The sequence below is a fragment of the Sminthopsis crassicaudata genome, chromosome 2 (assembly GCF_048593235.1).
Source record: "Sminthopsis crassicaudata isolate SCR6 chromosome 2, ASM4859323v1, whole genome shotgun sequence".
Lineage (NCBI taxonomy): Eukaryota > Metazoa > Chordata > Mammalia > Dasyuromorphia > Dasyuridae > Sminthopsis > Sminthopsis crassicaudata.
The window spans coordinates 551236552-551255055 of record NC_133618.1 but is presented as its reverse complement, the minus strand read 5'-3'; the positions used below and the strand labels follow the sequence as shown (position 1 = coordinate 551255055).

The following is an 18504-nucleotide window of genomic DNA, read 5'->3' as shown; positions in this document are numbered from 1 at the left end:
AGGTTAGCCAATCAACAAGCACTGTTAAGAGCTTGGCTTGTACTAGGGGCACTGTTAAACCCTGGTGATATAAATAAAGACGAAAATTCTTCCTGATCTCAGAGTTCACATTCTAATGGGGGAGGCATCAGGCAAACAATTATGTACATTCAAGATAGAAATATAATGAGAAAAAAGTAAAATAAAAGGAAGGATACTTGCAGTAAGGAAGACTCTGAAAGTCCTCTTGAAGAAGGTAGGATTTAAACTGATTCTTAAAAGAGGCCAAGGAAATAAGCATAGGAGATAGTAAGAAGTCATGTGTATTTGAAGAAAGACAGTGGATAGATTGTAGAATATAAAGACTAGAATTGAAGATTAAATTATAAGAAGACCAGAAAGGTAGAATGGGACCAGGTTATAATTGGCACTAAATGACAAACAGCATTTTATATTTGATCCTGGGTAAGTAGGGAACTATTAAAGTTTGTTGAGCAAGAAGATGACATGGTTAGGACTGTGCTTTAGGAAGATCAGTTTGGTAGCTGAGTTAAGGATGAATTAGAGTAGGGAGAAAGCTGGAGAAGATGGTTGCAATAGGGAGGTGATGAAGGTTATGCTCCAGAATAGTGGCTATGAGAATGGAGAGAAAGGAACACATATGTTTTAAAGGCAAAACATGAAGAGTGGATAACAGACGTATTTATTCAATATGTGAGAGTTGGTATATAGTATATTAGTTATATATAATAAGTATATAGTATGTAGTAGTTACTATAAAATAGTAGATGATGATACTGAGTTTGTGAACTTGGGAAGATGGTGGTGAATTCAACAGAATTAGGAAAAGTTGGTAAGAGGGATGATTTGTGGGGAAACATAATAAGCTGCTTTGGACAAGTTGAATTTGAGATGTCCATGAAACATTCAATTCAAGATGTCCAAAAGTTGATGATATGGGACTGAAGCACAGGAGAAAGAATAGTACAGAATATATAATAGATCTGGAAATCTGCATAGAGAAGATAGTTGAATCCATGGGAATTTAGGGAGATCAAACTAGATAGCATAGAGAAGGAAAAGGAAGCCTAGGTCATTTAAAAAAAAAAAGAAAGTTTCCTTTTTTTTCTTTTAGCAACTAATTGGATTGGATTAAGGAAGCTACAAGAACTTGACCTGTCTGACAATAAATTGACTGAATTACCTACGGTATTCCTTCATTCATTCAAATCACTAAATTGCCTGAATGTTTCCAGAAATAAGCTAAAGATTTTTCCTGATCCTTGGGCCTGCCCCTTGGTAAGTATAGAATCTGAAACTAAAATAAATATCTATGATAATTGAAACTTAAGAAGAAATTAGTTTACATTCAAGAAAAAATGCTTAAGATTTCTTAGGGTTGAGGATAGGGATGTAGAAAGAGATTAAACAAAGGTGTTGAAGAAAGAAAGAGAAAGAAAGAAAGAAAGAAAGAAAGAAAAGAAAGAAGAAAGAAAGAAAGAAAGAAAGAAAGAAAGAAAGAAAGAAAGAAAGAAAGAAAGAAAAGAAGAAAGAAGGAAGGAAGGAAGGAAGGAAGGAAGGAAGGAAGGAAGGAAGGAAGGAAGGAAGGAAGGAAGGAAGGAAGGAAGGAAGGAAGGAAGGAAGGAAGGAAGGAAAGAAAGAAAGAAGGAAAAGAAAGAAGGAAAGAAAGAAGGAAAGAAAGAAAGAAAGAAAGAAACTTAATTTCTATCATGTATTCTATGTAGAATAAATACAAAGCAATTAGAGGGAGAACACTAACCCTTGGGGGATCAGGAAGGCCTTCATATAGAAAATGGTTCCTGAGCTGAGGAAGTGAAGAATCCAAATATAAATACAGCTAATGAAGGCTTCTAAAGGAGAAAAATTCAAGTTTCCATCCTCTTAACTAAACACTGATTCATACTTTTGAAGTAATTCAATTTTATTAGTATAATTATGAAAAATGAAAATTCTTTTAAATTACCTTGCACAACAATATTCTCCATCTCAGAGAACTAATTTACATCTCTTGTTCTGTCTCTTGGATATTTAGAAATGTTGTAAAGCTGCCAAAAATTTACTTGAGTATCTGCCAGAAAAAATTGCTGTTTTTTTGGAAAAATCACCTTAAAGAAGTGGATTTTTCAGAAAATGCACTCAAAGACATTCCCATAGGACTTTTCCAGCTTGATGTAAGTCCAAAGACACTTTGTTTCTAATCTCCAATTATAGAACATATTCTGAATTGAAGCATAATGACAACTGATTGCAAAGAATGCCTCTTAACAGTTTCTTACTTTTTCATGTCAAATAATTTTAGGAATAGTCTTTTCATTACTTTTCTAGCTTAAAGGTATATGACTAGTTTTATAGCTCTGGAGATGTGCCAGAAGAATAAATGCTTCCCAATCTGGACAGAGGAGAAGAATTTATTTCTTTTTCAATGTAGAGGCTTCATGGGGTGGTGGAGGACTTCTGGTTTGGGAGACAAGGGAACCTAAATTCTAATTCCAACTATACTACTTGTATAAGTCAATTGGAAAACTGGAATTTTCTTCCTCAATAAAATGTTAGGGCTGGGCTAGACCTCTGCCTCACTTCTCTGCCTTCTCCAGGCCACATGTCATACCTCCGTCAAAGTATTCTTTCTAAAGCACAACTCTAAGCCACACCCCTATTGGGTAACCTCCTGTGACTCCCTGTTACCTCTGAGACCAAATACAGATTTCTCTATTTGATATTTATGTCCCTTAACAGCTTGACTTCAACCCACTTTTTCATCTTTATTAGGTACATTACTCCTCTTCACACATTGTTCAATCCAACCAAACTGGTCTTTTTGTTCCTCACAGATGAGCACTCCATCTCTAACTCTGCTCTCTATTCCTTTGCACAAGCTATCTCCCTTGTATCAAATGTATTGTCTCCTTGAGGTTATCATCTCTGATTTCTTTGAGTTCATCTCCTACGTGAAGCCTTTCCTGGTACCTTCAAATCTTTCTCTGTCTCTCTCTTTCTGTTTCTCTGTCTCTCTCTGCCTCTCTGCCTGACTCTCCCTCTCTCCCTCCCTCCCTCCTCCCTCCTCCCTCCCCTCCTTCCCTCCCTCTCCCTCCCTCTCTCTCTCTCTCTCTCTCTCTCTCTCTCTCTCTCTCTCTCTCTCTCTCTCTCTCTCTCTCTCTCTCTCTCTCTCTCTCTCTCCATTTGTCCATCCATCCATCTATCTATCTTTCTATCCATGTATCTAGTTTTTTTATAATCTATTTATGTACACATATAATTCTGAGGGATGGAGTATATTAAGGGCAGAACGGAGGACTGAAGATTGAAGACTGAATTTTGAAAAATGTTAAAGAGCAACTGAAGAAAGGAAAAAGTTAACCTAGGAAATAGAGCATCATGAGACAGGGGTAGGTTATATATGTATGACTATATCAAAGTCATCAGATATAAGTGTATTTAATAAATACATATACAAAATGCTTTTATGTATATATTTATGTTTTATGTATATGTGTATACCTATGCATAACAACTTTATATATAACATTTTATATACAAAATCATATCACATACATATGTGCATCTAAGTATGAATATGAGTAGATATATTCATATAGGCCTGTGTATATAAATAGATTGTGTATAAATGTGCAGATAAAAACTTAGATATATACATATTCTCATCATCTTCCAGCACCCAATGTTATATAAATTTACTGAAGAGACTGTTCCTTCTCTTTTTATCTCCTGCATTTAGCACGGTACTTGAACATTTAATGCTTGGTGATTGGTCAGTGCTTGAGATCATATCTAAGGTCCTTTTAGTTCTAATAAATTAGTTGACAAAAGGTTTTTAAAAAGCACAAACTAAGTACAACATAGATGTCAGTACCAGTGCTAGCCTCAGCATAAGGGAAGTCACCTGTCTACATGGTGTGATTTTTAGGATGCTAAGAAGGCATAGCTTCCTGGAACATACACCCCTACCCCTGTTTCATGATGCTCTATTTTTTCTGCTAATTTTTTTCTTTCTTCATAGTTCCCTAACATTCTTCAAAGTTCAGCCCTCAATTTCAGTTCTCTCTTCTGCTCTTAATATATACTCCATCCCTCAAAAAGTCCATCCATGTAAAGTGAATAATTTAGTCTTCATTTGCATCTCTGTTTCAGAGGAATTACCATCACAATTCATACCATTCAGTTCCTCTGGCCACCATCGTGTTTAAAGAGCTGTTGTGTTCTCCTCTGATCACCAGATGGCATTCCCAGAGCATACTTTTCTCCCAGGCTTAGAAAAGCTTTAACATCTACTTATTAGTTGGGTTTTGGTTTTTGCCTCATAGAAAAAAAAAATGGGTCACAGTTCTGTGACTCCAGATTGCTGAAACTCTTACCAAACGCTTAGCTGGGGATGTGAAAGTATAAAGTACATTTGTCCTTTTTTAACCCTAGTATGAAATTTTGCTGTTTCCTCTTTTGAGAATGTATTTTATTTCTTAGCTGATTCTTTCTATTCTATATTTTGAATACTGTATCTTGTGATTGGGGGCAAAACTATAACAAAAAACAACAACAACAATTAATTTAAAATACTATGTTTATATAGCCCTTTGCAATCTCAAAGCATTTTCCATGTTAGCTCCTTTAATCCTTAGAGCTATTAGAGTACAACTTTTATTTTTGTTTTGTTACATTTTACAAATGTAGAAACAAGCTGAGACTAGTGAGATTGTAACTCAACAGCTAAAATGTAAGGGACCCTCAGTTCCATGAAAGGAAAGGTCACTACTGGATTTAGAGTCAAAAAACTTGGCTTTTAAAAAATCTCAGTTCAGCTATTTTCTAGGTTTGTAACATTGGGGAAGTTATGTCACTTCCCTAACATTTCAGTTCCTTCATCTTTAAAATGAGGAGGTTGAACTAGATGGCCTCTCTAGTCTCCTCAAGCTCTAAGAAAATCCTGTAATTCAATGTTTCTTTTACTCATATACAAGTATTTTGATTCTACTCTTTTAATCGTCATACCATGCTGTAACTCCTATTTCATGGTTTTACTACAGCATCTCTTAGTCAAAATATTAATTTCATTTTCTTAAAGGTAACATCTCAGTGTTTGTGGTTTTATTTTGTATTTTTAAAAAGATCACTAAATTCATATTTTAAGATTTCTTTATTTTGGTGATTGTCCTTAAACATATATGACTTAAATATTCTTGTGCAAGTCAGTGACATCTCAAATAAATCACAAAATGAGGAGTGAAGGCTAAATTGTCTGGAATGCTATTATTTTTTATCCTGAAAGAAGAAAATTCACATTTATGAAATTTAATTTTGTACAGCATATGTTCCTTAAATTGACCTTAAAAATAATTTTATGACAGTGAATAATATTCATCTATAACTTATGTTAAAAACAAAACAGGAAAGAAATAGGTTTCGGATAGCCAAGTGACAAAAGGTACTCCTTTCATTGCCTGGCCTCTACTTTTGGAATGTGGGATTTATTGATGAGGATCAACCACAGCTATTTTCTTCCTAAATCACTGGCCCTGTCTTTACCCTTCAGAATTCTTTCTCTGCCCATAGGAGGTAGGGGAGAAGTGAGTAAGGTCACGTACTCTAACAGCCTAGCCTTGTCCTAAATAGCCAAAATGATACTGGCTTTTTTAAGCCCAGGAATAGAAAGAAAACCAATGTCCAATATAGTTTTGCCTTTTTTCCCTCCAACACGCTGCTATTGTTAGTTTCCCAATTTAATTATTGCCTTTCCATCACAGACATGAGCATAAGATATCAATAGGTAATTTTGTAATATTGTGGGAGCGATAGGAGGTAACACACCAAGGTAGGTCATTTCTATCTCCTAAATCCTGTGATCCTGTGATTTGGATATAAAGGTAATGTGGTGTAGTAAAAACAAATTGAACTTGGAATCAAGAGAACCAAGTTTAGAAAGAGTTTCTGGATGAGATCTGAACATGGGAACTGAACATATACTTGTTTCTATATACCCATACATACATAGGTACACACATACACATATACACATATTTTCAACTAAACAACTTCCTTGAGTCACATACCATTAATTTCTTAGTCCAAGTTGTTTTTCTATTTTTGTATATGTATATGATAGCCTCTTGGCTTTGTCTTTTTCTTTCAGACTTTGATGTCCTTGAAATTATTAGGGAACCAACTAGTCACCCTTCCTTCTCAAGATAAATGGACCTGCAAGCAACTTAAATACTTGGATCTTTCTAAAAATCAACTTGGAAAGTAAGCAACTATATTATGGTCAGCTTTTTTTTATTAATTTTATAATTATAACATTTTTGACAGTACATATGCATAGGTAATTTTTTACAACATTATCCCTTGTACTCCCTTCTGTTCTGAATTTTTCCCCTCCTTCCCTCCAACCCCTCCCCTAGATGGCAGGCATTCCCATACATATTAAATATCTTACAGTATATCCTAGATATAGTATATGTGTACAGAACTGAATTTTTGTTGTTGTTGTTGTTGCAAAGGAAGAATTGGATTCAGAAGGTAAAAATAACCTGGGAAGAAAAACAAAAAATGCTAACAGTTTACACTCATTTCCCAGTGTTTCTTCTCTGGGTGTAACTGATTCTGTTCATCATTGATCAATTGGAATTGGATTAGCTCTTCTCTATGTTGAAGATATCCACTTCCATCAGAATACATCCTCGTACAGTATCATTGTTAAAGTGTATAATGATCCCCTAGTTCTGCTCATTTCACTCAGTATCAGTGGATGTAAGTCTCTCCAAACCTCTCTGTATTCCTCCTGTTGGTAATTTCTTACAGAACAATAATATTCCATAGCATTCATATACCATAATTTACCCAACCATTCTCCAATTGATGGGCATCCGTTCATTTTCCAGTTTCTAGCCACTATAAAGAGGTCTGCCACAAACATTTTGGCACATACAGGTCCCTTTCCCTTCTTTAGTATTTCCTTGGGATATAAGCCCAGTAGTAGCACTGCTGGATCATAGGGTATGCACAGTTTGAGAACTTTTTGGGCATAATTCCAGATTGCTCTCCAGAATGGTTGGATTCTTTCACAACTCCACCAACAATGCATCAGTGTCCCAGTTTTCCCACATCCCCTCCAACATTCATCATTATTTGTGTTTATCATCTTAGCCAATCTGACAGGTTTGTAGTGGTATCTCAGAGTTGTCTTAATTTGCATTTCTCTGATCAATAGTGATTTGGAACACTTTCATATGAGTGGAAATAGTTTCAATTTCATCATCTGAAAATTGTCTGCTCATATCCTTTGACTTATGGTCAGCTTTTAAAGAAGATATTCTAAGTCCTGGTATAGCTTTTAGTTTTGAGCATGCTCAAGTTGATCCTTATTACATCAGGAGTGTTATTTCTAAATTTAACTGCAATGAAGACTAAAAAAATAGAGCACCATTCTTTTCATGTCTCTTAGTTTGCCTCTTCTGATTATCTCTTTCTAATTTCAGCCTAAATGGTGACTCAGCTTTATATCTTATAATTTAAGTCACAAGTAAGAGAGGAAAGAGAATAAATAAACTCAAAAACCTTCCTAATAAAATGTAATTTTAATTATTAATTAATATTAATAAAATGTAGCAAATATAACTTTCTGGAAATAAAAAGTCTCATTTATTTATTTACCGGGCACCACCTGTCTAGCATCTGGATATAATCTATAATTAATTAGGTAATGCGTTTCTCAAAAGGCCAACTATAGTAAACAACCTTAAAATGTAGTTTCTATTTGTGCAAATGTTATTTGATGCATGTTTAAACTGTACTGAACAAAGGAAATGTTATTTGTATATTATCTGAAAAAAATAGAGAACAGAAACTAAAGGAAAGAGCAGCATTTTAAAAAAAATCAAAATAACCTATCAAATATAAATTTAGTCAACTATTCAAAATGTGGATTGCAATTTCCCTTTGAAACACTCATGTTGGTAAGTGGCAAACAAAGATTGCTCATGCCTACAGCATTGTTTCCAAGAGACTAAGTGAATTTTTTGTTTTCTAGTCAGATATTTTGGCATTGTATACAGGCGTCACCTATAGATGTAAAGCAACCAGGTCATATCTCCATCATGCCTTTTTCATTCACCTTTTCCCCACAGAAATGAAGATGGACTTAAAACAAAGCGGATTTCCTTCTTCAATACCAAGAGCAGACAGCGTTCATGCCCAGAAACAGGTATATCTGCGTGTTCAGGTGCCATCCTAAAATAGAAACGAGGGACAGCATGTTGGTAGGCTTGCCCTGGTACTGTATGGATTTTCCCACAGAAGAGGTTTATTATCTGCAGTGGCTGAAAATGCCATCAACAAGTGGTATGTTGTGATGATGCACCCTGATATGGGCCATCTTATACTCATGTCTCCCATAATTCCTGATGGAATACTTTGCAATAAGTCAATCTCCAGTGGTGGCTATGTTAGGTAAGTCTGTCCAGCTTTGTCACCAGTACTTCCTTTTTTGTGACAATGCAACCCAACTTCATTACCGTGATTCCCATTATTATGTCCCAAAGTAGAGGTTGCCAAGCCCACATAATCTGCCTGGCAGATAACATTAAACTTTGAGAAGGAAATATAAATTTTCCTGGAAGTCTATCAGATGTAGATGTACGATTTTCAGTAGTTTTCCATAGTGATTAATTAAGAAAGATAGATGATTGTAACAAATGGCTAGAAAATTTGGGTGGACCAATGGAAACTCCTCCTGCCTTTAAATGCAGCAACATCTCATTTTGTTCTAAAAGCTGAAGTGCTTATGAAGTCAGCTGATCTCAAAAGAATATCCTTGGATAGGCTGTTCCATGACAAGTAACCAATAATTAAGTCCTCTAGAAGGCATTACAACTTTCTGGCTAGACTTGAAAGATCTGTTTTGCTAAGGTTGGAATAGCTTATAGTAGAGATGGTCTAGATAGATTAATGTCAATGAAATTCCACAAAGGCCAAGAGCATTTGAAGGGAATTGCACTCTATCAGAAGTTCTTAACCTGGAGTGTGTAAAGTTTTTCAAAATATTTTGATAATTATTTCAATATATTGGTTTTTTTATAATTGTGTATGCTTTATTAATTTTAAAACATTATACTGAGAAAGTGGTCAGAAGTATTTACTGGATATTCAAAAGGGTCATTGACACAAACAAAGAAATTAAGAACATCTGGATTTAGCTAATCTATAAGGTCAACTCTAAATGTCTTTGTGTATAACTATCTTCCTCTTTCCAGTAGAGATCATTACTGTCAACTTCATTGCTTCTGTTGTTGTTGTTTTGTTTGTTTGTTTGTTGTTTTTTTGAAGTAATTGAGGTTAAGTGACTTGTCTAGAATCATACAGCTAATAAGTGTTAGATTTCTGAGAGCAGATTTGAACTTCAGTCCTCTTGACTTCAGGTCTGGTACTCTATCCACTGAACTATCTAGCTGCCCCTCATTTTTATTTTTTAAGGAGTTTACTAGGGTATTTTGGAGTTCTGTATGGACTAAAATAGAATATATGATTTGGTAAGTTGTCTTATTTCTCTATGTTAATTTGTTAGTTTTATTCTTAGTTTTATTTGTATATGTACACTTTAATTTATGGAATTGATGTATTCTTATAAGGTTTTCTTTTAGCTTAATTTTTATAAATTACATTCTATTTCAAATACAGAATGAAAATATGCCTTAGAAAAGATGACCTTAGTACATCAGTTTTCCAAATAAAGATTTTCTTTTTAAAGTAAATAATTATACACAAATATTTCTGTTCTTTAATAAAAATGCAACACTTATAATAAGTTATTAACTGAAGAATTGTTGGATGCAGCTTCCATGAGGAGTATGAAGCCCAACAGTTGGAGGGAAAAGAGGAAGGCTAAAAGAATGTTATTATCATTTATTTTAGAGTATTTTCAAGCCTTATCAGGTGAAGTCAATATCGTGTTTGAGCTGAACCTCCACTTCCCAGTTCAGAGGACCATCAGCTAAAGCCCAAGATTTTTGTAGATTGATAGAAAAAAAAAGAATAATATCTTATGTATTTTCCATTTACCTCAACCAGGGCAACTGCAAACCTGACTTTGTGAGATGGATAGCATTTTTCCAGAAACCAGCTTTAAATGGATTTAGGATTAAATTCAAGAGAGGCCAAAAATTCATGACAGTAACACCTGAGAATTTTGAAAATGTGGAGGAATTCCAGAAATCTTTATGAAAAAACTCATAATGTGATGATTTTATAGTTTTATGATTCACAGTGGAAATACAAGTAAAAGACAGAGTGGTTGATTGTCTTTTGTTTGAATAGATCATTTCTATTTCCCTTTAACATTTTAGGGAATAATACTGTATTTAATGAATTTTATATTTAGATCTAATCTTCATTAATATTCATAATCATTGTCTAGAATTAGATTGATTCCCAGAAACCACCTAACACAAGACCTGTTGAAAAAACTGATTCCTAGAGAGATTTAATGATTTGCCTTACGTTCATGATGGTTATAAGCCTCAAAGATGAATTTTAAACCCAGGGCCTTTGACTCTGGAGCCAATTGCTTTTTCCACTGGGCCATTCATTGATTAGATGGTGGAGGAAGGGTGCTTACAATTTGCAAAATTAAGGATTATATTATAGTAAGGTATCTGTGATGTTTAGAAATCAAGTCGTGAAATAGTATCATTATATCTGTTTGTGAAAGAAAGCTGATTTGCTCAACTTTTTTTTTGAATATTGGATCCCTTTGGCAGTATATGGATTGCTTAGAACCCTCTCTTGAAAAATAACATTTAAAGTACACAAAATAAAATACATAGGATTACAAAGAAATTTGTAGAGGAATTTTGAAATATGGTTATCTTAAAAAAAAGTTCACAAAACCCAGATTAAGATCCTGTAAAACAGAGTATTTGGATCTTATGGTTTTGAGATTGTAAAATATAAATGTCCAGATAAGCACTATCTGTGTAACAATTACAAATCACCCTTTTGGGATAATGAAGGTCTTAAACTTCTTGAACTCAGAGCCCTCTTCTGACTGATGCTATGATCTTGAAAGTGCCTCGCATAGTGTTCATCCTTTGTTTTCAGAGAGGACCAATGATATAATAGATGATATCTTGACTTGCATGTGAATTGGACCTAAGTGAGGCAGAGTTGTGCTTCTTGTGTCATCAGAGTTCATTGGCAAGGCAGAAGTCAAGATGATTAGAGATGGTTTGGAATGCTGCAAAGTGTGAGGAGACAATTAAAATTCAGTAATGAGATTTATGCTACCTTTGCTTTTAAGAGCAGAAATATAGTTTCCTTGCTAATAAACAGTGAAGCCTTCTCCCAACAGTTGATCATGAGAAGCTTACCAGGAGAAAAGGGGCATCTCTTTGTGAATAAGTCAACCAAATACAAATGAAATCATATTTGGGAAAATATTCCAGAAAATAAACTGAGTCCAAGAGGTACCTGTTCGTTTAAGTGAACAAAGGAAAAAACATGGCCCAGTTTCCTTGTAAGAATTCTTTGATGATTATGTCAACTAGTAATTTAAGGTTACAACTAGCAATTGGGAGGCCCCTAGATTTAAATTTTTAAAAATTATTATTAAGTGTTAGTATGATCAAGTGAATAGAGAGCAGACTTTGGGGTCAAGAAGACCTGATATGTAGGTTGTGTTACCTTGAGCAAGCAATTGAATCTCTCGGTGCCTGCACCCTCCCATACAAACAAGTCTGTAAAACTGTAAGTGACATAAATTCTTGAATCAATTGAAGGAGTTTTCTCATGAAAAATTTTCTACAACCAGGAAATCACAGGACTGGACAATTTCTTTTTTTTTTTTTTTTTTTTTTTTACTATGCGTAGGAAAATTTAGACTTACCAGTTGTGGGAAAAAGAAGTCTATGGCCTAGAAAAGCCACTGCTTTCAGGTAGTTATCCTCCTAAACTATTTATCCCTGGATAAGGAGTGATTTACCAAAGATAACTTGTGTGCAGATGGGTAATAAAATTCAGGGTAATTTTATGCACATACAAGTGGTCATATTTGTGTAGTGGGCTCGTCCAAAAATAATTTTGGATGCTGTTTTTACGGTAAAATTCAAGCCAGCAGAGTCATAAATAACTTATGAATAAATAATTACAGTTCATAAATACCTCGAGCTGTGTTCTACACAACAGACATTTTTCCACATTGGGATAGAAGATGTGACAGGCGTAGCTGATGTTGCAATAACAACTTCTGCCTACATCAGTGGGTTATTGAGATTTATTCTTTCAATACATATTCAATAGATATCAACACTACAATGAAACTTTGAAATCAGAATGTTAGACCAAGAATTGTTAAAGAGGATTAATTTTCTTGAAAGAAGAAGCAAAAGTTTCTTTTCTCTAGAAAATGTGAATTAATGCAGCTCACTAAAGAATTTCATCCTTTTTCATCTGTTGTTAAAAGCACTTATTGAGCATTTCCTCATGGAATGCTATGCAATAGTACCTTTAAAGGAGCTCCCAAGAAGAGTTTTATTCCAAATCAACAATCTGAATTTCAAAGGAGTAAAGAATGAATTTTTGGTATTCCTTTACCTTCTCTCACAGAACATTCTCTGAGGCGAAGGTACTACATTACCACTGAAAGGCGAAAAAGAGAATTGCTTCAATTTTTTAAAAAAAGAAAATTTCTGGCTTATCTTGAGGGCCATGCTGAGAGGGACACAAGTACAGCTACCATACAACAGTCTATTTATCATGGACTTATTGAGCTAAAAAAAATTTTCAAAGAGTCCTTATTTTTTTTCCTCCTTGGAAAAATAAAGGCAGATTCAAATTTTCTGCTAAAATTCAAGTCTGTGATTCTCATAAATCTAGTTTAAGAACTTAGGACTAAGAGCTGTAAGATGCTGTATCCTGAAATAATACAATTAAACAACCACATGACATTTTATTTTATGGTGGCCACATAAGGATCCCAATTAATGATGTGATGTTCAACATGAGGGAGCCTAGTATGGAAATCTCCTTCACAAAAACATACAACCTGTCAATGATTTAGTAGGTAAGTCTTAGAGAATTACTTGATATAGAAAGATATTAAGTGACTTTTGTAGCATGTCAGAATGACATTTGAACTCAGTATTTCTTGATTTTAAATCTAACACTTTTTTCACTGTCATAATGCTTTATAATTGATGGTGTTAATATTAATTAATAATAATTATATTATAATCATAATTAAGTATTCATTTTTAAATTCCTGATCTATAGATTGCTAAGGAAACTCCCTGTACCATTATGAATTATCCCAGAGCCTAGAATTGCCTACAGCATAGAGATGAAGTGATTTGCCTAGAGTCACATAATCATTGAATGATAGAGGCTATCATTAAACCCAAGGCTTCTGGACACTGAGGCCTGTTCTGACCTCCTGAGGCATGACCCAGCTTTCCTATGGTGTGATCACGAGTGACATTTTGGTACAATGTTATTTTAATATTTATTGCCATCTCTACCTTTATCTTTTAGGTTCTGGGCTGGAATTTCCAGTTTTTCTTAGTGAATCCTTAGAAGTTCTGTGCCTCAATGACAATCAGCTTGATGTGGTCCCACAGTCTGTCTGTCTACTGAAAAGCTTATCAGAACTCTATTTAGGAAAGTAAGTACAAAGTAGGAAAGTAAGTTGTATAATGCCTATTCCATGACTTGCACATCCAGTCTTGCTGCCTAAATTAGCAAACCTCTTCCACTTTGTGGTGGCTCTCAATTGCATAAATCAAAAATAAAAACAGTTTCATCACCTGAAATAATCGTGGGCTTTTATAATTCAAGTTGGATGGTTTGAAAAGATTTTTAATTTTTTGGAAAAAATAGCATTTTGTAAAATTTAGTTCTTTGCATTCCCCCCACACACATTTGAAGGTTTTATGAGGATTATTGGCCATTATATGAAAGTTTGTAAAATTCTTCACACTTCAAAATATATTTGGCACTTTAAATTTACTGCATCTATATTTGGAGTGCAAAGAATTTTGCAAACTTTCTTTTAATAGCTAATAATAATCCTCAATACTTCCTTCAAAAAGGAGAGAAGCTAAAATTTACAACCCCATTATCCTTTTCTCCTTAAAGAGAAAAAAAGGAGCCAATTTGATTTAAATATGATTAATAAAAATACAAAATTTGTTCACTTTTCATGATCTTCCGATGACACATTTTTGTAATCTTTTATGGTAATAAAATTAGAGGAAAATGAAACACAGTTCTGAGACCCAAGGTTCCTAGAGGAAAAAAATTTCCATCTCTCTCACTGAATTTTTCCAAAGGGAAAGAGTTTAAAATAAGCAATGGAACACTAGAAAAATAGAACAAAGATTCAGTGCTTATGATGGAAATTGGAAACTTTAGTTAGTAATGAATAAGACATAATCTTTGCCCAGTGGTCATCCCAACATTGATGTGTGTGTGTGTGTTTTCAGTAATCCAGGTCTTCGAGAACTTCCTCCAGAACTTGGGCAGTTAGCCAATCTTTGGCAGCTAGATATAGAAGAACTGAATATCAGCAACATTCCAGCAGAGATTCAGAAAGAAGGTAGGCAATCTACTTATCGACTACCCATATTCTGATTAGATTATCTCCTTGAAAAAAATGATTCCCTAAATTATAATGAGTACAGAGCAATTGTATAACAGATAACAGGATTCCATTAGAGTTCTGATCTCATCAGTAGGATTATTTCCTTCAGTTATTCACCAATCCATAGCTATACCTGTCCTTTCTGTGCCCCTTTTGTCCATATTCTCTTCTGAGTCTACAGTCATTCATGGGGCACCTTCCTCACTTTCAGATATTAACAAGCTCTAATTTGGTTATTTATATGAATCATTCAAAAAAATAAAATGACATAAGATTTTTTTCTTCTGGTTTTAAACCAATACAATTTGGCCATAAACAGAAACTATGTTAATCATATATAAGAAAAATGTGTTGCTTTTTCTTTGTGACTTGCTGAAGACTTTAACCCATGAAACTCATCAGTGTTGTTTCTTCTCTGTTATTCCACTGTAATGCCTTTTCTTAATAAGTATCATGTTCATTTTTGAATTCAGTTTCCTATATGAAGTTTTCTTTTTCTCCCCCCCCCACTCTCCAATAGAATTTGAAAATACTATTTGGATGCAAGCAAGTATATTTTTTTCCACCTTCTTATGATTTTTTTGTATAGGCCCCAAAACTATATTAGCTTACTTGAGAGCTCAACTTCGGAAAGCAGAAAAATGCAAGCTGATGAAAATGATTATTGTGGGTCCTCCACGACAAGGCAAGTCAACTCTCTTGGAGATTTTACAGACTGGGAGACCTCCACAGATGATGCACAGTGACGCCACTATCAGGACCACCAAATGGGAACTGCAAAAACCACCTGGACTGAAAGCAAAGGTCAATAATGATTAGAATTAAAGGTTGATTTGGTTGGGAGGGAATTTCTTAGTTGGTTCTCTTCTCCAATACATGAGAGTTATTTTTAAACGTAAGTTTAGACACTGCCAAGGTGTTTCTCCCATGACACTCATTCCATTACATTCTTTGGTCAAATAGAATTGTTTTCAAAGCAAATTTCTTAGTGTTCCTTCATTATCTCTCACTATAGGTGAAGCTGAAATTTAGCCAGTGAAATGGGCAAGTATCTGCCTGCATCATCATTTTTTTTATAAATAAACAAACAAATGAAATTAAAACAAAATAATTAAATAATAAATAAAATCTATTTAAAATATACAAATAACAAATAAAATAATAAAAATTAGTTTAAGGCTTGACTTTAGGTGTGTATGTTAGTCATCATATTCTTTATGCATTTTTAGTGTAATGCAGTTAAAAAGTTCTCAATACCAAAACTTCTACATGTATTAAATAGGTAATTATATAAATATTTGTACATGTGTATGAATGTATACTCACATGCATGCATATCTCTGCCACTCTGAAGAGTGAGAAATTTTTGTCCTGAGAATAACAGTGTAAGGAAGTTAGATTTATCTTACAGAGCTAATGGAGAAATAATAATAATAATAGTAACTGACATTTATGTAGCACTTACTATGTGCCAGACACTCTGTTCAGCACTTTATAGTTATTATCTCTTTTATTCCTTTAACCCTGGGAAGGAAGTGCTGTTATTTTCCCCATTTTACAATCAAAGCAACTGAGGCAAAGCCAAAGTGACTTGCCCAGTGTCACACAGCAAGTAAGTATCTAAGGCCAGATTTGAACTCACATCTTCCAGACTCCAGCCCAGCACTGACATATCAGAAAATAATTTCTTTGTAGATTGCCCTGGGTATTGTCGCCCTTTTGTACTCCTAGAGATTCCAAGGCACCCATCTAACACTTCATCGTGGAAAGCCTTGAGTGTCCTGATGTACACATCCCGTTGGAATTTTCCAATAGTCATCCTCCCGAGAACATTCTTCAATGAATCATTCAATGGCAGAAAGAAGCCTTTCTTTATGCTGAGTCCTTCATGTAAAATTGCTTCTCGGATTGAAGAAATCTAGTTCAATCAATTAGACATTTAAACTGAATTTAAATTCTGACAAGGACACAGAGTCTAATCTTCACAAGAACAGAGTTCTATCCTTGAGAGTCAAAATAGTCAAAACATTTTTCTCCTGCTAATTAATACTGAAGCCTGCTCCCCCAGAGTAGCCAAGACATAAGCCTCAGCTAATTAGTATCAGAAAAGGACTTTGCAGTTTTTTTGATGAAAGGAAGTTGTTTTTTCCCTAATGTACCCACATTTTGGATTCAGTCATTAACAATTACTTAATGCTATTATTATTCCTTTAACTGTGATTAAGAATTATTGGTCTTGAGGGCCCATTACTGGGTTACTCTCATTCAGAGTTTTCCTTACCCTTTTCTGTCATAAACATGAAGCCTCCTCCCGTTTAATTAGAGGAAAAATCATGAATGCTTGAATAAGCTGAACAGCTTGTTTCTTATAAAGCTGTGCTTGGCATTCCATTGACCTTTGAAACATGAGGGCCCTTAGTTGATTCTATAAAGATAAAGACTCAGATTGTGTCTTTGAGAAGTTACAGGGAGCACGGTAAGAATCTCTCTCTACAATCAGATGCCAGATACACAAACTTGGCCTGTGAAGCTCTGTAAAATTAACTTTCACGTGAGGAAAGCCCAGTTATCTCGTGCTCTTCCAGGCAGTCTAACATGCTAACTTACGTTTGACCCTTGGTATGTCAGCAAAGGGTTTAGGAATCCCCAGAGATGGTGTTCGCTGCTCTACAAAGTTTGGAAACCAGAATCTCTCCTCTGATCTTGCTTCAGGTTTAACATCAGTGCCTGAATGCTAAAAAGTGATCTCAGCAATGGGATTTCCTCCAGCTGAATTTCTTAAAACCATTTTCAGCTGAGAACTAGATTTAAAAGTCCTCTCAAATCTGCTCCAGACTAAGGTCAATATAAAATCCCAGTGTCTCATTGAGGTTGCTAATGTCATACACAGCAGAAGACCACCAGTTAAAAAAAAAAAAAAGTACCATCTCTCTCATCATCAGGATGAATGGCTGGGCCCTTTTCCAACCCACTGATTACTGATTTCTGAAAGGAACAAAGAGAACATTGAAACTTTTTAAATGTCCTTTTTTTCTAAGCACCCAAGTCTTGAGTAATAAGTTCACCACAATCTCTAGGATTTACGGAAACAGTTTGTAAAAATGGCTTTTTGTTATTGTTGTTGTTCAAGTAGGTTGATTCTGTGGAGTTCAATGTTTGGGATATTGGTGGCCCAGCCAGCATGTCCACAGTCAATCAGTGTTTCTTCACAGACAAAGCCCTGTATGTAGTTGTTTGGAACTTAGCATTAGGAGAAGAAGCCGTCGCAAATCTTCAGTTCTGGCTGTTGAATATTGAGGTAAGAAGCCACTGACACTTTGTTTTTTAAGAATCCAGAATATACAGTGGGACTGTGCTGTATCTCTTAGACCCGTATCCATTTACTTCAGAGGCTATTTAAATTTGGGATGGCCTGGGCAGAAGACCGCAGAAATGTAATAACCGACTCCTGCTGTTAATCAGTTGTAGCTGTCCTATATCCCTTCTGTACATGAAGGGAAGGGAATAAGCATTTATTAAGGACCTATTATGTGCCAGTGTATTAAACACTATACAAATATTATCTCATTTGATTTGATCCTTATACAAATCCTATGAGGAAAATCCCCTTTTTACAGTTGAGGAAACTAAAACAAGCAGAAGTTTGTTTAAACAGCTAGCAACTATCCTGTATTTGAATCCAGGTCTTCCTAATTCCAGGCCCAACATCCTACCCTCTTTACCACCTAGCTGGATCCATCCAAGTGATATAATCTAAGGATATAATAATAACAGACACTTATAGGTTTGCAAACAAATATTATTTCATGTGGACCCCACAGCAATCTATGAAGTAGATACAGTATACATGGTATTGACCCATTTTA

General features: G+C 34.7%; 1 protein-coding gene across 1 annotated transcript in view; it reads left to right on the top strand.

Moving 5' to 3' along the window:
- The window catches only part of LRRK1 (leucine rich repeat kinase 1), a 154223-nt gene that overhangs the window by 87198 nt on the left and 48521 nt on the right, over positions 1–18504 (top strand). Inside the window, 9 exon segments of the mRNA XM_074295004.1 lie at positions 1115–1278; positions 2033–2089; positions 2091–2171; positions 6143–6255; positions 8136–8212; positions 13531–13660; positions 14481–14593; positions 15228–15442; positions 17772–17936. Of these exon segments, the coding sequence (XP_074151105.1) occupies positions 1115–1278; positions 2033–2089; positions 2091–2171; positions 6143–6255; positions 8136–8212; positions 13531–13660; positions 14481–14593; positions 15228–15442; positions 17772–17936 (1115 nt within the window).